This window comes from Lonchura striata, chromosome 6 (genome assembly GCF_050655825.1).
Source record: "Lonchura striata isolate lonStrDom1 chromosome 6, ASM5065582v1, whole genome shotgun sequence".
NCBI lineage: Eukaryota > Metazoa > Chordata > Aves > Passeriformes > Estrildidae > Lonchura > Lonchura striata.
Window position 1 is genome coordinate 29,225,020 of NC_140708.1, and position 18,680 is coordinate 29,243,699.

Here is an 18,680-nt window from a genome sequence, read left to right on the forward strand (position 1 = left end):
AAAGAAAGCAAGTTTACTTTGCTTAGCTTTATTACAACTTAGCCTTTTTATCAGTTTGATTTCATTCTTAAGTCATTTTAAACCCTAGTATCATATAATCTGGCAGCTACAGTGATGGATTTTACACAGAAAAACATAAGGAAAAGGTTTTCAAAAGCACTCAGACCTGCTGTGACTGCTCTTCCTGAAGTCAACAGTAAATCCAATGATACCACTGGGAGCAGAGGTCAAGGCTGAGCAGGCTTGACACTACAGAAACTTATGGGTGGGATTTTCAATCTCTTCAAACCCCATTACTAATAACACAGTATATTAAAAGTAAAGAGCTAAGTTGTGACCCTGAAAATATTTACATATGTGCCTAGCTCACAGATTGTAAGTAATTATGGGAGGCCTGATTTCTCTCACTTTCTTTAATGAAAGCCAGGAATAAGGGCCCAGATGCGTGGAAAACCTTGGCTCATGGAGAGGGTCAGTTACAATGATTTTGGTGGAATTACTCATGCTCTGCAGAGACTGAGCACAGGCATGCACAAAGCAAGACTTAGAAACACCATGATCTTTCTAAACCCTCAGCCTCACACTGACATGCAAACACACCAAACGTGTGTTTTGGGCTGTGATGGTGCTGGATAACAGCATTAAAATCCACTATCTCCTAATTGGCTGTAGCAAAACTCAGACCAGAAAATGAAGGCTAGTCAAGAAAAACTGGAGGGGTGTGTATGTTTTATTATTTGTGCAGATCTGACATTGTGACATGAACTAACCTAACTTCAAAGGATGAAACATCGTTATTACAAAGCAATGCATTGAGTATAACCATTTCCAGGCTATTATGCAAGCCCAACTGAAATAATATTGTGGGTACAGGATTATTCTTGTTCTCTATTAATCCAAGAGGAAGAGTGGTGTGACTTATTTTCTCATCCTGACAAATCATCTCAAGACACTGCTGAATCAGACATGTTTGCAGCTTAAGAGGAAATAAGTAAAAATGTTCAGCTTCTATTACTAAGTTTGAAGATTCATTTACAGGAATGTAAAATGAAACCTCATTTAAATCCCCTAGTTGTTCACCATGTAAATCCCTAGATTGTGTAGCTACACTGGAATGAGAGAAAAAAAATAAAAGCTTTAGAGGAGGTGACCTTCCCAGCTATTCGTTTCCAGGCAGTTTCACTCCCAGGCTCCTGCACAATACAGCAGTCTTCCCTGCAAACGTTTCAGGGGAAATGCTTCACTTGCATAAAGGCTGCAACTGTTCCCACTGAAGTGAAGCTGTAAAACTATTGCAGTTGAACCAAAACCTGATAACAGCTTAATGGCATAAAGCAATATTTGGACTAAATTGAGCCTGATCATATCACTCTAAAGTTCTTTTCCAAGTTAAAAGGTTTTTATTTATAGTTTTTACTTACACCCAAGAGACTTTGACATATTTTAACTAACCTGCCTTCCTTGTCTTCTTAACCTTGGTCCCTTTCCAAGAGAAAAGATGTCATTTGACCACGAACAGGGTTTGATTTCCAGCAGCAGAATTAACCCACAACAAATCCCTTGTGTTTATTCACTGAGTGACGGTGCATGTTCTGGGGAGTGAGCTTAGCCAGTATTTCCTTGATGAAAGGGGTGGAGGGCAACAGGCTGGAGTTACCTCTCCTACCACATCAATCACTTCCATGAAACAAATCTCTGAATCTCACCTATTCCAGCTCTTCTGGTTTCACAGACAGCTGTGAGAGAGCAGACTACAGCAAGACCCACCAGTGGACTGGTGTCACTCCTACTGGGATTCACTGAATCACATCACACACGTTGGGGTGCCATGCTGACAGTCACCTCAGGCTGCTGCACTGCGGAAACATGGCTTAGACTATGCAATCCTGGCTATAAACACAAAATGGACAAAACAAAACACACCACAGCCTTCCCTTCACCTGCTGGGTACACACAGGAGGGACTTCAGAAGTGCCCCAGTGGTCAGATACCACTGCAGCCACCACTACAGCCAAGGGGGGCTAAAGCAAAGACAACTCATCAGTATTTAAAGACCAAAGAGAGTTAATTCACCCTCTGACAGGAATGGAAAAAATAACATTTTTGTCTAGGGTGAGGGAAAGAAAATGAAAACAGGTATTACAGCAGGTTGAACAATGCCATGACCACAAGAAAAGCCTTTTCCTGTCTCTGAGGGTCTTTTTTTGACTTGTGTCCAAGGGCGTTTTCAATCAGTTCTAGAGATGTGCCTCCAATGTGCCTCTGAGTGCCTCCTCTGCTCACAACGTGGCTCATGTCTGCTTCAGACCTGGCTGGTGGTGGGCACGTGACGTGGGACAGCATCACACAAGATGCTGTAGTCCCTGGATCCTGGACACCTCAACCGCCTGCAGCAGCATTACCCTGGAATGCTTTGTGCCCTCATTTCCCAAACACCCTTTCCATGGCTCAGCTCTCTGGGAAGGAGCAGGGGTACCAGTTACCTCACCAGCAGGGTTATCTCATTACCTTGGCTTTGTTAGACTTTGTTGGACCAAGAAATGGGAAAAGAGGCCCAAGGTAGGTGATTCAAGCAAGCTCTTACTGGTCCAGCAGCACATCCCTGGCTGTGGGAGACAGCAGGGAGCTGATGGGTCAAGCAGGGCAGCATCACACTCCAGCAGAGAAGTTTTTGCTTGGCAGACAGTGTCCTCCTTCCAGCTGCAGGCAGCCCACTGGTGGCTCCCGCAGCCCCTGTCACCATGTGCCAGAGCCAGCAGCAAGCAACCCCTTCTCCTCCCAGACCCTGAAAGAAGACAATGGCTGGGGCATTGTGCAAGAGTAAATATTTACGTAGCCAGGGCCTTCCTTCCCCTGCCTTGTATTTTCTCCCCTTCTTAAAATGTCACAGATCAGCTGTTTCCATAATTGTGCAGGAAATTAGTTCCCTGCTGGCTGGCAGCTTAACACTCACATGTGCTGGGTCTACTGTAGCTGCACCACTCACCTCTGCTGCTGGCCCCTGCATCCACCCAGAATCTTTGGAGGATATGGCCAGAGGGGAAATGGGACAGTCTGGGATCTGCCTGTGACTGTGGCAGTCCTTCTCACAGGAGCTTAGAGGAACCCCTATTCCCTGGTCCACGGGTCAGATCAGGATCCCGGGAGACCCGACACTCTGTTTATGCTGCTTCAGAGCAAACATCCAAACCAGACTATCGGAGTTTCCTGCCTGCACACAGCGGCGAGCACACTCAGGAAATTCAGGCACATTTCAAGCTTGCGACTTCTTCTTTGTTCTCCAGACAAAGCCTCGTTCACTGGAGATGTTGCTAAAAGGATTATTATCTGTAAAAGACTTCTTTTCCCAAGAGGAAATCTGCTAAACACACAAATCTGCATTTGCTGTGTTTTGTAGGAGGCGGGATTAATACAGGAACATTCTTCCTTCTGCTCTCCACATCTAACGATTTAAATAGACCAGCCATGACGACACTGCCCACTGGGAATAGGCCCAAATGCCTTTCTCCTGTACTTCAGTCTGATCGTTTTACTTCTTGCCCAAGACAATACCAAAGGACCCAGCATTTGGTGAGAAGAGTTGGAAGAATTTGGTGGGAATCACATCTAACAGTGCACTCAGTGAAAAAGTGAAGTGTGTCCACCAGCCTGAGCACCAGTAAAATCCCATCATGGGCAAGCCAGATTGTAAATGTTTTGCTTATTCCAGGTCAGCCCTGTGCTGTTCAGAGCCCTGACTACAAGAAGCACCCTGCAAGCTTGAACTTGCCGATGCTTAGGATGTAAGAGCAGAAGGAATGTAATTTTCTGGCCTTTATTTAGAGGTAGCAAAACCCTGATAGAAAACGACATGGTGCAAGTGCTTAACTTCAGACCTACGGAAATTTGAGGGAAACATTAATTACCTCAATCCTGCGTACAAGCCTGGGGCCTGTATTAGCACCTCTCTGAATGGAAGAAGCTCAAGACGATTGAATTTCCCACTTCTAGGATTTACTTTCCTCATCTACCTACCCCTGGTTTCCTTTCTTATTCCCACATTATTTCCTTCTCTCTACCTCAGCTTTCCCTTTCAATGGGCCTAAACTCTAAAAAGAAACCCCACAGGGGAGTAGACATGGCCATGGGTTATTTCATTATAAGTGAAAATAGATTAATTTTGGCAAATCCTTGCCTGCAGTATCCCCTCACTCTGCTCCCGAGTATAAAGATCCCCTTATGAGTAACGACAATGTTCATGGGAGCCTGGAAAAAGCTGCATTGTGGAGCAGGGAGGTCTACAAACACACCACACCAGAGAACATCACCACCTGAACAGCTCAATAGATACAGAAAATAAAGTAGAAGGAATCAAGCAGCAAATTCCCAGGTCCTTTGTTTCCAATCTACAGGAAAAAAAAAATAATCACAACCTATTTTAAGCATGTGAGTATATAAATAAATCAGCTGGCCCAGCCAAAAGACGAAGTGGGCTGAAAACAGATTCAAACATAGGTCTAGACTATTACTTAGTTGTGAACCTCAGCTGGGCTCTTCTCTCCTGTATTGCCTAGGCAACTTAAATTTGAACACAACAAAGACAAGATTAGGTAGATAAGTAATATCCAGAGGGAATTCTAGAGCCTGTGGGGCTGCAAAGCCATCTGAGTCCCTGGCAAGCTTGACTACTGTGTTAAAAAGCACTTTCATTGTATGGGCCATTTGTTGATGGATTGTGGGAAAAAGTGAGATTTCAGACCAGAAAAGAAGACAAGCAAGCCCTTATATAAAGTCACCCTCTCCCCAGTCTGTGGGTTGAATGCAGAATGCTCTCAGACTTGCTACATACCACCCACTTTAGATTACAGACTTGCAGAGTTATTTTTAAAAAGTAATTATAGTAGTAGAGGGCACACTCATATGGAACGGCTGCCTGAGGAAATGACGAGCCCAATGCAGCTCAAACTGCTTTTCAAGTCTATAATCGTGTTTATTTATTGCCTTTTAAAACAAGAATCAAAATCCAACTAATTTCTGAGTAAAAACGTCTGTAGATTTCCCCAAGGAGTCCAGGCAGCTAGACTATAGTAAAAACCTTCCCTGGCCTTTCAGTCTTGCATCCAGAGCTACAAAAAAAAACAAACCAAAAAAAAACCCCAAAAAAACCCCAACAAAACCCAAACAAACAAACAAAAAAACCCAAACCCAAACCCCCCCCCTCCCAAAAAAAAAAACCCCATAAGCTCTGGCTTCAAGGAATCTCAGACCCAAATCCCTTTTCATTCTTTGTTTTCCCTAGAAACTGTGGCTTGATCGTTACAAAATCCTCATCAGGAGATTCAAGTAGTCTAATGAGAGGCACATCATGTTTTGCATATGCTGATTTATGCCCAGAGGAGTTTTTGGTTGAGCAAAACATGAGTTCTTAATCTGTGTGAGAAGAGTGGGTTTACAAGCCCCAGATAAAGATTCCGTAGCTCTTTTCTATTCCAGCCCTTCATTTCAACTGTCAGCTTGTGGATTTTGGACTTGTATGCTGAGAAGGGACTCAGAAGAGACTGAGAGAAGAGGACCAGGTACTTGGGCAGATACCAGCATTATTTTTTTCCACTTTTTCTTCCTTTTGCAATGGAATCAGACCCTTGATTCATGCTCAATTAATGCTCAAAGACCTTCAGAAAGCCCAACTCAGCATGCAAAGCCAGCAGCCCCCTGCACTCCAGGCTGGGGCACTCCTTACAACTCCCTCCTCAGTGGGCAGCTCGGCCTTTTCCACAGCTTTTTCAATAGGCAGCAGCCTTAGGGCATCCTATGACCTCATACTTCACGACTTGTCTTTCAACCAGAAAACACTTAAACCCTAAAAATATCTCCACAGAGCCTAAAGAAAAGAATATGCCTGTTCCCCTCAAAACCATCAATCCTCTCGCCGCCCGGCTGAGGAACAGCCGCTTCCTCCCGGCAGCCCCTGCTTTCCCTTCAAGCCCAGAGCCGACAGGAAATCCATTCTCCTCTTGTGAGAGACAGGAGATGGATTTTCCACAATAGCTCTCCTAGCAAGGCAGAAAATAGAAAGACACAATAGAAACTGTGAACTCAAACAATAGGAGCTGCTGAAGGGCAGCTCACCAGAAGCGCAGCATCACCCAAGCCCTAAATAAGCTGGAGTGGAAAGAAGCCAAGGACCTGTTAGCTGTCTTGCTAACTCAATATCCAGGCTCAAAAGTAAGCTGGTTTTAAACCTGGAAGCACTCTCCCCTTTCAAAGAACAGGCAGGAAAACTTAAAATATGTATATTAAAATGAAACTGCGCTGCATTATGGAATGGCCCTCAAAGAGATTTCCATAGCTCTTTAAGCCCACAGCATCTCACACCACAGTGCTATGGGTCACCTCTGCACCCTCTGGCAGCTCCTCAGAGATGGGGACAGGAGACAATAATGCCACCTTATTGCAGGTGGTAAAAGGGGATGGCGGCAGAGACCCTCTTCTGGGAGTTTGTTGCCTCATATTCAGAAAAGCACAGTAGAAAATCTCATTTATTGATGTTACACAGGTAAGTCTCAGCAAACCAGTCATCTGAGACTCTGTAGTGTATGTATGTGTATGCTTATCATGCCTATAAGACTACCCCTGCATATTAAAGGAGCACTGTTTCAAATAACTTAATTCATATTTTAATCTAAAACATAATATGTGCATTGATAAAGAGAATTTTATCTGATCCCTCTTGGGTTTTTTAATCTTTATGCTACTTTTTGACTGGTTTTGAACTGCTGCAACGCTGTTAATTTCTGAGTAGGTCCGAGATAAAATACTAAGGAATTCAAAATCACTCAAAAAAAAGTTTGAATCACCTATTAATAACTTGCTGCCCTGGCTCAGACTGATGAAGGACAGAATAAACAAAAATTAAAAACAAATCTGAAATTTGCACATAAAATACAGCTAAGAATTAGGACAAGGAATGTATTTCCTCTTAAATGCTCTGTTAGCAACCAGCTCTCCAAGGGAGAAAAGAGCCTGCAATAAAAATATCTCTAGAAGTTATAAAATTCCTTGGCCAGCGTGTGCATTACAGTATCATTGCACTGCCTCCCAAGGTGGGCAGAATAAATGCTGAAAACACTTTCCATGCACTGTACCCTGCTGAAATGCAGCTCTTTTGACAAAACCACACATGGCCAAATCCTAATTTCGCTGCTGCTGGTTTACACAGGTAGAACACGAATGGCTGGATCCGAGGGTCCCTGCCGTGCTGGCTGTGTGAGGATGAACCCATCATCTCTGCTCCACACACGATCTCTCAACAAAACTGCTTCTCCTCCAGCCCGCAGCAAAACAAAAGGCAAAAAGCTGGAATATACAAAGGTGAGAGGAAAAAAAAAAAACAAAACAAGCAAACAAACCAACCCTGCTCTCATCACCGTGAACAAAACTCTGTGTTGCAAACCTACTGAATCCCTTCTCCGCAAATTCAGCGCTGGAAAGGGGAGGGGAAAAAAAACCAAAACCCCACACCTCAGACCGAACCCAAGAAGCAGACATAAGCACCTGGGATGCAGCTCATCGGCAGATCTCCTTGCCCACTGCAGGCCGGGAGCGGCGGGAGCAGAGGTGAGGAAGGTCCCAGCCGGCCGCGGCGAGGGGCCGCTCCCCATGTCCCGGCGGCAGCCCGGGTGCCTGGCGGCGCGGCCGGCCTCTCCCCGCGCAGCGCTCCTGACTCACACCCCGCTCTGCCTCGGCCGGGGATCGCTCCTGCCACTCCCCTGGGCTGCAGGAACAGCCGCCAGCACACCTGGCTGGCAGACGCTGGCGCTTCTCTGGGGAACCGGGAGCCTTGCCCAGGGATTAGGGAGCCGGGCGAAGCCCTCCGGGCAGGTGTCGGCTCATCCCACTCCCACCCACTGTTCCCGGCAGGAGCAGCTCGCCACAGCCCTGGAGCAGAGCACAGGGCTGAACTCGCACTACCAGCAGGGATCTCTGCCGCCCTGAATGTGCTGCCTGTAAATAAAACGCCCCAGCAGGTAGGCGGTGTGCTCTCACTACCCACAAAGGAGAACCTCTGAGATGGTACCAGAGCGTTTCTCTTCTCGGGGGTAAAACAGGTCAGCAGGGCACAGCGAGGTGACAGCAGCTGGGTGACATCTCATCCCCCATGCTGGCATCCCTCCCAGTGCCCTGGGACACAGCCACCAAGCTACACTGGCAGCACACAGCTCAAAATGGATAATTTCATCTTTCCTCATCCTAGTCAAGGGAGAAGGAAAACCTGAGTGGGAAAAAAAGGAAGAGAGAAGGTGCCTCTCTGGTAGAGGCTCCAAGCACTGGAGGCAGGGACTGGTGCCTTGTTCCTCCAGCTGCCTGACCAAGCTGGTAGGGCAGCCTGAACTGTTCATCCTGCTCCCCTGGGATAGGACTCAGCTTCCCAAGAGTTAGGAAAACCAGGCACACAAAGCAGGCTCCTCGAACAGGATGTCTTCCTCTCCAGGCAGCATGGAAGTTGCAGAGCAGACACCCACTGAGGATTTTCCCCTTCTGGCCCATCCTATGCAAAAACCTCCTGATTCTTCAGTGCGGGTCAAAAGCGGTTTGAAATCCAGCAGGGAACAAACTGGAATGTGTTAGAAGTGCAAGGGGCTGCCATCACCAATTGCCAGCCCTCCATGCCATGGCAAGCCCAAGCCTCTATCCAAGGCAGGGATCTGCAGCCCAGCAGCCAGCATGACACAATGATTTCATGCCATGCAGCGTGTTTTCCCCAGGGCTGCACTTCGGAAGACACAGTGGAGCAAAAAGAGCTGACATCCCTCCAGCTTTGTCTCCAGATGGCCCTTCCACTTTGTGCCAAGAGAAATGAAAAACAATGCAAGCCCTGAAATCTTGGGTCAACCACTGCAAAACTGTTAATCCCAGAGTTGCATCGCCCTGTCTCTGCCATTTCATTTGCCACTGTGGTTTCCAGAAGCTCAGCAGATGAGTCCTCTCCTTCCAGTTCCTTCATTAATTACCTCAAGATCCCTGGAAAAGGGAGCCCAAATCCAGATCCCCTTTTTCTGCTGACACAGATGTAAAGGTACCTGACAGGAAGGGAGAAAAACTACTCATCCACACTCCAAAGATCGTTCTTCAGATATGTAGCAGGAGAGGTCATGGAGAAATCAGTGTACTGCAAATGGGCTCAACCAACAGCCACACTGGTACATTCAAACAGCACTTTCCATCCATGTCTTCTTAGAGCAACTAACTGTCTTTGCTCTACAGAGGTTTTTTTGCTGCAAATTTTATTCTGACTCTTCCACAGTCTCCCTCCAAAGAAAAAAAATTCCTACCACCACCTACAAAAATGCTCTCTGGCCAATCCACAGAGTTTCTAATGCAGTTTTCTTTTGCACAACCCCTCCCAGTGCAGGATTTTCCAACATAAAAAGGTCAGAGAGAAGAATGAAAAAACTCATGGGAAGAAGATAAAATTAGGAAAGGAGACAAAAATATCACTTTTGCTTCTCAGTATGGTTAAAAAAAATCACAAAAAACTGAAGGCAAGGAAGTCATTCATAAAGTAAAACAAAACTACAAAATTGTCCACAGGACATTTTCTACAGGACTACCTGGCACTGTTTATAATTTCTTTGCACCTTTTCATGGCACTGAAAGCCACAGAGTTCTTACTTGTGTAAGGGAGAAGTGAGGGTAAATATATTTGAAGAAAGAAATTGATGAAAATAAGACAAAGGTGGCTGGAGGAAAGATGAACTGCACTTTCCTGCTGCTTAACTCAGTATGGTCTCTCCTTAGGGGGCAAGGCTCTGAACCCCATTACATTTTCCTTGGTTTTCCAGGTAAAAGGTTTCCAGCACAGTCAAGCACTAATTATTATTTCAGGAGAGCATCAACAAACAGCAGTTCCAGGATGGAATATGCCAACTTCCTAAGCCAGAGCTGATGGGGAGATTTGTCCTACCCTGCAAGTGGCACAGCAAGCCCTGGGCATTCAGAACACAGCATGCACAGCCACTCCAGCTTGGCTGAATCAGGCCCACAATAAGCGAGCAGGACCATAACATCTTCACAAAGTAGGATTTAAATACAAACATCTGCCTTGCCATTTTTTAATTAAAGGAATTTATAGCTAGATATTAGTTTCCATAATCCATGGTTCCAGCTGCAGAAATGCCATGCGTATTCTAATTTTGGCAGCTAGTTTATTTAACAGAGTTTGACATTGTTTGACATTTAGCTGAGTCACCTTGTTCCTGGGTAAAGCAACAAGGACTGTTCACCAGTTCAACAAGAAAGAGACAGAGATTCAATATCAAAAGTAGTACATATATCACAGAAATTTTAAATTAAATACAGCTGAGGTCTATTCTGTTCTGGCTGCTTCTCTCTTTGGGACACTAAGTCAACACAAATGTTTTCCAGATATAACTCTTCCCCTCGGGGACATGTGGCACTACCATCTCCCTCATATTCCTGGAGGGTGGGAAGGGTAGGAAGTGTTGTAATGGGCATATGGGGTTTATCTCACCCTCTGCAAATATCACACACACTTGTATCAGGACATCCAATCACTAAGATCTGCACAAAGGCTGAGGAGCAGCCACCTGCAGTCAGCCAACATTCTTCTAGGAGAAAATAAAACAGGCCAGTGACAGTCAATATAGGAGGAACAAATGCTACCCGCAGACATGATTTTCCTACAGCACCTCATGTGAAGTCATCTGCACGCCTGTACAGTGCTTTCAAGGACCTTAAAATGCTTTCCAGTAAGAAAAGCAGGCCAGCAGTATCCATTCTCATCACAACGAGGTTTCAAAAGACGATTTGGCTATGAGTTTGTTGGTGGTACAGCTACAAAGACAGCCCGCTCTTAGACTTTTCTCCTCATCCCAGATAGGAAATGGATGGCAACACCACCTTCCTCTGGCTACAGAGTCTGGATGCAGCACAGAACACTGCAGAAAGCAAACCCTGAGCCTGGGACTGCCTTCCACAAGGTCTCTGGAGGCTGTGCTGCCCTGCTGTGGCTCTGATGCTGGTATCATGTATTTGTGCTGCTCATTTTTAAGTCCTTACTCCCCAGTAACCTTGGAGCTGTGCTCACCGCACATCTGGAGCAGCTGCTTTGCCTGCAAATAGCATTAGAGACATGCTCCTGCATGCTCCTGGGGAGCATCCCAGCTTCTCTTCACAGACCTTAAGGGAAGAGCTGGGATCTCCTTTTTATAGCAATAGACAGAAGAGACCTTTTAACAAGCTGAAAATACTCCATTTATCCTGGTAGGCACTGCAGTGAGCCAAACTTAAAGCCAACAGCCAGAATCATGCAGTCAGACAATAGGGAGCTGGCCAGAGCCTGCACTGCCAAGAGCATGCTGTGGTCTGGCTCATCTCCCCCCTGCCATCCCTGCAGCTGCTGCTGGAAGAAACTATGTAGAAGTGAGTGTTGGTAGCCTGAGGACAGGATATCCATCGTGTTCACACCTTATACGAAAGGTGTCACATGGACAGTGGCTCAGGCTAAAAAGATAAGTAAATATCTTTTTAGCCAGCATTGGAGAAATCCCTATTTGCATTTAACCTTCCTTCAGTTTCCTTTCTATCACAGGGGCAATTCCAGTTATTCATTCCTTATTGTACAGTAACAGTGTCTGCAGAGCTAGAGCATCCAGAAATGACAAAGACTGACTCTGGTCCCCAGCGGTCTCGCTGGAGCTGGTGCCTGGTTGCACCCCAAAGACACAGCCCCCCAGAAGCCATCAAATCCCTTTGTGTAACAGAGCATGAGCCAACGTGAATCTGAACAGCTGATGAAAGATCCCCTGAGGGCCCTAAACACCATGCCAGCTATTTTAGGAGGAGGTGCAAATCTGGTACCACAAGGCTGGGTGTATGAGCTCCCAGGGAAAAGGCATTTATAAGAATGGTCACAAAAAGTACCAGGGACAGTAGCTGAGGAATTGCAGCCTCCAGCTGCTCTCAGCCATTTTATTTAGGGCTTTCCCCACAGCATTACCTGGTAGAAAAGGAATGATTCTTTGCTTGGGATCCTTCTGGCCTCCTTCAATAGGGAACTTGTCCAGAAGCTGCATCTGCAAAGGAAGCACAACAAACATCTTAGAGGGAAACATGGACCATTTGCATAGGGACCAAGGGACCTCTTGGTTTGTGTGTGGTTTAAGACAAAAGCAACTGCAGGAATTACTTGTCTTGTTGGAGGGAAGCCTGTACTTAAAAAAGGTATGATACAGTTCACTCCAAGAAAGGGAGGGCAAGTTTCTGGCAGCACAAAGGAGCTGGGATAGGGCCCAGGCAGACAGCTGAGCCTGGTCTTGCTGTCATTCTAAAATTAGGCTCCCAGTTTTTGCTACACAGATGCCTTGTCTCTAATACACAGCCTGCCTGTGCTGGTGTAGCAAGAGGTTTTACCTGTCCATCTGAAAGACCACCCTCCTGGCCAAAAATACTGTTCAAGAAACCAGATTAAAGCATATCTAATAAAACACCTGATCTGCTTTTATGGCAGAGGCAGAATGACCTACTGCCCTGGCCCAGTAAGAAAGAGCTCCTGTTCTCCCAGGGAGACAGAGACGGGGTTTTGGGGAATATCTTCCACTGCAGTCCCTACATGGAGGACAGCAGGCAAGCAGGCCCCAGAGAGCAAAGCATCCCACAGAACAGCAGCCCCACGAATGGCCTGAAAGCGCAGCTCAAGGTGGGTGTGCTCTCAGCCCAGGAGCCTTTAGCATATGGTTTTCTAGCCTAGGAAAGCTGCATGCTGATCTGACATTCCTAAAGGAGCCCTACAATGTATCCTTGGATGATGAGACTGATGGACAAGTGCCACTGAGGCTGAAGACAGCTGAAAGGCCTCAGACAGAAAGATGCATCTGCCCTAGTGACAGCTTAATGGATTTGCCCAAAGACGACCAACTCCAGCCCTGAAAAATGCCAGGGCCTCTCTTCTCTCCCCTTCACCCTCTGCAACATTTCGCTCTCATTCAGCACACGGTGCTACCAAGACAGAGACCCAAATCTTCACATTCTGTTTCCTTTCTCCCCGTGTTTCCTATGCATGACGTCTCTATGATGTTCCATGTCCCTTCCCTACTTAGAAGCCCTGGCTCCCTCAGGCAGGGGGAACTCCTGAGCTCCTGCCTGCCCCAGGGCTCCTTTCCAACAGACCAGGAGAGACATCCTTCAACTCACAGTCCACAGCTCCTGTGATCTCTGAGGAAGGTAAGGAAGGAAAAGCAAGCAGTAGTGTTACTTGCCCTTGCAGAACCCCTATCTCCTCACCTCAACTGGATCTACAGTTCAATACAAACACACAAAGTGGCAGCAAGAGCTGGGGGAAGGGAGGGGATACTCGTCAATCAGCATTTAATCTCATCAGTGCTACATGTCCAAAGGGAGGCTGTGCAAGTTAAAAGGGTTTTGCTAGCTCAACAGATTTCCTTTTAAAAATATTTTTTTGCTAAGTTGGGGAAAAACAGTCAGATTTTTTTTTACTGGTTTTGTTTTAAGCACGCAGAATCCTTCTTGTCTTCCACCACACACAACATCTCCAGAGTTTTCACCATATGGCACAGCAAACCAAAGATCAAGAGGAAACTCAGCAGTAGAAGCAACATCTGTGCAGAAGAAGGACTTAAAAGATCCCACATGTTTCCCCATCAGGGAGTCAGCCTGGTAAATAAATAGACCATAGCTTTGCGGATTGTTAGCTAACCCATTTTTCTGCCTACAGAGACAGATTTTTTAATTGAAAATGGGAAACTTTGTTTTCTTGTAGGTAGAGCTCTGGGTGTCTGAGGTCAGGCATGGGCAGGAGCTTCCTTCAAAGAGGAAAAAAAAAAAAAAAAAAAAAAAGAGGAGGAGGGAATCCCCACCTACTGACTTGAAGTTTCACTGTTGCTACACTTTTAGCTAGCAAGGCAATTCTCACTTTACTACGTGGTGGCTGACTGAAGCTGGAACTGATACAGTCAAATTCCCAGGGTTATTCTTGGAGTTAGATTAGCTTGGCTAATACAAGCCTTTTAAACCACATCAAGAGAGCCACAACATGTATAATTTAGTGGTATTTATCTAAAGGGTGGATATCAGCAAAATAGATATAATAAACTGAAGCTGGAAGAGTTTGGCTAAACTTTCCTAGACTACACTTTCCACCCCAGCTCTTGCCTCCACTGGGAAGGTCTGGGGAGCACTCCGAAGCCATGGAACCTTCAGAATGTTAAAAGTCAAATAAAGTGCAGCAGAAGCAGGGAGCCTTCCTCAGCACTTTCCTGCACACAGTTCTGCCATTCAAAGCCAATGCATGTTAGAGCTAAAGTCCTAGAAAAGCAGAGTTCCCTCCCACCCACAGAGAGGGATGCGAAGTGGAAGATGAAGAGGAGATGTATACAGGAGAAAAAAAGCATCAGTGGGCTCGAATTAAACATTCCAAATCTTCCAAAGATGATGGAGTGTCCCAAGCCAATGCCTAACATCTCCACTCAGCCCACCTATGGTAAGAGGAAACAAAGGAAGTAGCTGGGAATGAAAAAAGTTACAGGCTGAACTACCAAAACTCCTCCTGGTAGGCACAGCCCTTTCCTCACATGATTAACAGACAAAGACCAATAAACAGATTTTCAGTTCTCTTAATTAGATGTCTGCAGAGCATCTGAAAGTCGAAAACCCTTTTGTCTGTGACAAATGTTGTTCCATTAAAGGAAGTTATTCTTGTTATAACTGCAAATGCACATATGATTGATGGAAAAAACCCTTCACTTAACGCCCCAGGTTATTCTGCTCAGACATGGGCAGTCTCCACAAGTTGTTGCTCACATTTTTGATGTGTGACAGTTTACTTAGGGACAAAATTTGTTAATCAAAAAGAAATTCTGTCACCTGGAGTAAAATCATCCCAGTATGAAGGCAAAGAAGGGATGTCTGGATGCAGAGTCCCAAAGAACTGAATTAGGGATGTAGTTGGCTTAAGAATTGAATTAGGGATGTAGTTGGCTTTGGGCAGACAGGAAAACAGCTGGGCAGCACTTTGGCAAAACTGGAGGAGCTCAGTTCATCTGCTTACAATGAGGAGGAGCCTCCAATTGCATGGCTAGTGCAGGGAGCAGAAAGAAACATGTTACCATGTCCCTGTATTACAGGGTGGAGGATCCCTTTGGAAACAGGGAGGGTATATGGAAACCAGGAAGTGAGCTTTCCATTCATCAGGCAGCATGACTGGGCTCAGGCTGAACAAACACATCTCACTCTCACTTTAGGCACAACAGATGCATGAATAACTCACCACCAAAACTGCCTCTCCAAACTGCTCTGGGTTTGCTACATCTTTCCGACTGAAGTCCTGCACAGTCCTGCCTTCTGTTCCAAGCACCTTCCTTCTTGCTTCTGCCCAAAACTCCTTTAGAAGACCTGCTATAAAACCTTGTGGTCCAGATTATGACTTTTTCTTGCAGCGGTCACCAAATGATCATCAATTAATCTCATTAAAAATCAAGGGAATTACTCATGCAAGTTGCTGCTTACTAAAAAGAGAGCAGACTCAAGAGCACTGGCCTACTCCACTCCTTTCTATCTGTACATAAGCATGAAATCACCTGAGTTGCAAGAATGAAATAGGGAGATTTCAGAGTATCAACTCAACCACTTCCCCACGCATCTTTCTTCTCAGGTCTTCTGCTTCAAGCCATCTTTACTTAAAATGCAAACATATAACAAAGAAAGAGCCTCTCCTGCACACAAGAACCATTTGTGTTTGTCAGCACTTCTGGTCACTTCAGCTGTGCTGTGAAAATAAGATTCGGCCACTGTCTGCCTTGCAATGGTAATACCTAGTTAAAAAGTTTAACAAAGAAAAACAAGCACCCTTTGAGATGCTTCAGGTAGCATTTCTGAGGATGAGAAGCCAAGCAGCTTCCTGATAATTTACTCACTATTTTACCTATCTTGGTTAAATTTTCATGAAACAACACTTCTTTCTGCTGCACACATAAGGACTTAGAGCACCCTAGACTAAGAGGCAACTTCTCTATTGAAGGAGAGGCTTTTACTCTGCTACGAGCCAACCAGTGCAGGGGACATGAACATATAAACTGTTCAATGGCAGTGTGTGTGGCATTTGCCTTTGTTCCTGGTTTGGTTTTGAGGTTTCAGAGGTTTATGTCCAAATCCAACTCCCTAAAATTAATCCACTGAGACAATCACCTGACCTCCACCTATGCCTTATACCACAAACTACAGATGGGTTCCTGCTGGGCTGTTGGTTCCTCCCCTTCCTTCCTTGCACCAGTTTTAATTCCCCTAGTTAGAAGAATTTTCTCCTCTTAAAACAAGCAAATAAGGACACCCACATAACCTCTTAGTGTGGAAATCTTTCTGGTTCTTTTTCAAGTGGATGCAGGTTTGCCATGTGCACAGATAAAAATCAAAGCTCTGCAGGAGGTCAGTGCTGCAGTCATGGGGAGATTTATTTATAAGACAAAGATCCTGAAGGTGACTTTCATGCAAGCCCCTTACTTTGGCAAGCAAAATTACATTCACCACTGCAAAATGATAAAGGACTCTGACCTTCTATAGAGAGATATGAGGCCTCTCTCCCTTTCCAGGGTATAATTTACTTGTGTCCCAGAGAAAGAGCAGTTGAAAATCAAACCATGATCAAGAGCAGCAGAGTTTTTGCAAGGTGCCCCTAGAAATCCAAGCTTGCCACCTTACTCTTGGCCACTCAACTGGTCCCAAGATGACATTTCTTCCTACACTGAATGCCAAGAGACATTATCAGCTTCCCTTTTTCATCAAAAATTATTTAAGCTGATAATAACATTAAATTAGACTTGAAAAGTAAAGTATAAGAGAACTTGAAAGGTAAAGTATTAGAGGACAGTCAGGCATCAGGCACATCCCTTCTCACATGGTTGATCTGATCTCAGAGTCCCAAGAAGGAAAGAAGGGCTACAGCCAGCTGGGAGACAAGGAAGAGGAGAGGAGGCATCTGTGCATGTATGGGGTTGTGTGCACACTTCTGAGAGAGTCTGCCAAAGAAACTGGAAGAAAAGCAGAGATTCTAGCAGATCTGAAACTAGTGATGATGGAACTCACACCTCAGCAAGAGGGGTTAAGAGCATCTGCAAATCAAAAAAGACTGAAAGTTTCCAATGCAGATAACACAGGTTTAGATGAGAAGAAAAGGTAAGATACCAGAATAGGAGCTATTAATTAAACCCCTGAGGAGCTGCAGTAATTTCCTTTCATTTTGAAGCTGGAAACCAGCTGTGCTGCTCGCTGACAGGATTGATGGTTTCAGCACCACCAGCTACATTTTGAATTATAAACCAGTTTTCTCGTTGGTAAACATCTCTGGTCCTGTCTCTGGTTTTGCACCTGCAAAAAGTGAGACAGATTTCAGGTAGGTGGCACGAGATTCAATCAAGAACCATCAAAGGCTCTGAGCCTTATACTGCAGAGCAGGGGACAGAGACTGAATTCAGAGGAACTACACTCACCTAAACCCAGCAGGACAGAAGCAAATGGAAGAAATATTATTGGTGGTTTTCAGATACAATTATCCTCTCATTTGTGGGCTTGTCTATCTATAGCATATTCAAAATTCTGGTTAACCAGGGAATCCAAAGGTGTCTTTCACTTAAGGAAGATGGTTGGCCCCCAGTTCCAGAGAATGAATCTCTGGAAATGCTAGGTGACATATCAACATTTAAATGTCAGCAGGTGAAAACAAGCAAGAGAGTGGAGAACACAAGAGACTATCTCCACAGATTCACCTTCTACATACTGGCCTAGAGAAGAGAATTTCTTCAACTGTTTGGTTTTAGAATAGGTGTTCTGCTAAGGTTAATCAGTGGAGCATCCATGGTGTAAGTGAAAGGACCTCATTTACTCCAGCACAGGACCATACCTGCTGAGATCAATGACAGGAGATACATGGCAGGGAATGAAACCTCTGCTGCTGGGGCAGATCCCTCCACAGCAAACAGCTGTTAGAGAACTTTCTATAGATTTCTCTGAGCTTCTTTTTATTTCTCCCCTGCTTCACCCTCTCATAGGAACAACAAACCAGTTCACTGTCACAGACACAAGACATCAGGAGGCCTGCTTAACACCCATCCCTTCAAAACTGGCCAGAGCAGAGCTGTTCCTGAGCATAACACCAACTAGGAAAAGTTTGCAAAAGATCTTTGGGTGAGGACATGGAACAGACTGAGCCCAGGGGAGCTCGTCTGTTAGCCACTCACACACAGAACTGACATCTTACACATCAGAAGAAGGTGGAACTCCATCTCCTCCTAAAGCAGTAACAGGTTCCACAATGCAGCAGGAGTAACTATATCAGGCAGCCAGTGACACTGGCTCCCTTGTGGTGCTACATGATGCCACAGCATGCAAGAGAAGTGCAATAATTTAATCCCTGAGAAGCAGCAGCAACTGCTTTCCTTTTATTTTTAAAGAAAAAAAATTACAGCAAAAAGTCATCCGGATAACCAGCTGACATGCCTGACAATTACAACATTATGGGATATGCTCTGAATTAAATATAATGCAACCTGTGAAAAAGTCAAACAAAAGCAGGGAAATGCATATAAAATAAAGAGAACAGACATTTACAGCATGGTATAATCCTCAAAGGGAAAATGCCTTTCTGGGGTCTGAAAATTTCCACAAGAAATGTT

The 18,680-nt window shown here is 45.2% G+C and overlaps 1 protein-coding gene across 8 annotated transcripts in view; it reads right to left on the bottom strand.

Annotated features, from left to right (window-relative positions):
• SH3PXD2A (SH3 and PX domains 2A) overlaps positions 1–18,680 on the bottom strand; it is a 236,534-nt gene that overhangs the window by 156,032 nt on the left and 61,822 nt on the right. For 7 of the 8 annotated variants that reach the window (XM_085583667.1, XM_085583666.1, XM_021536305.3 and 4 more), the window contains one exon: positions 11,999–12,074. In XM_085583667.1, the coding sequence (XP_085439793.1) occupies positions 11,999–12,074 (76 nt within the window). Of the gene's footprint in view, positions 1–7,533; positions 7,671–11,998; positions 12,075–18,680 lie in introns of those variants that run through there. The other variant, XM_085583668.1, reaches the window with a different exon arrangement.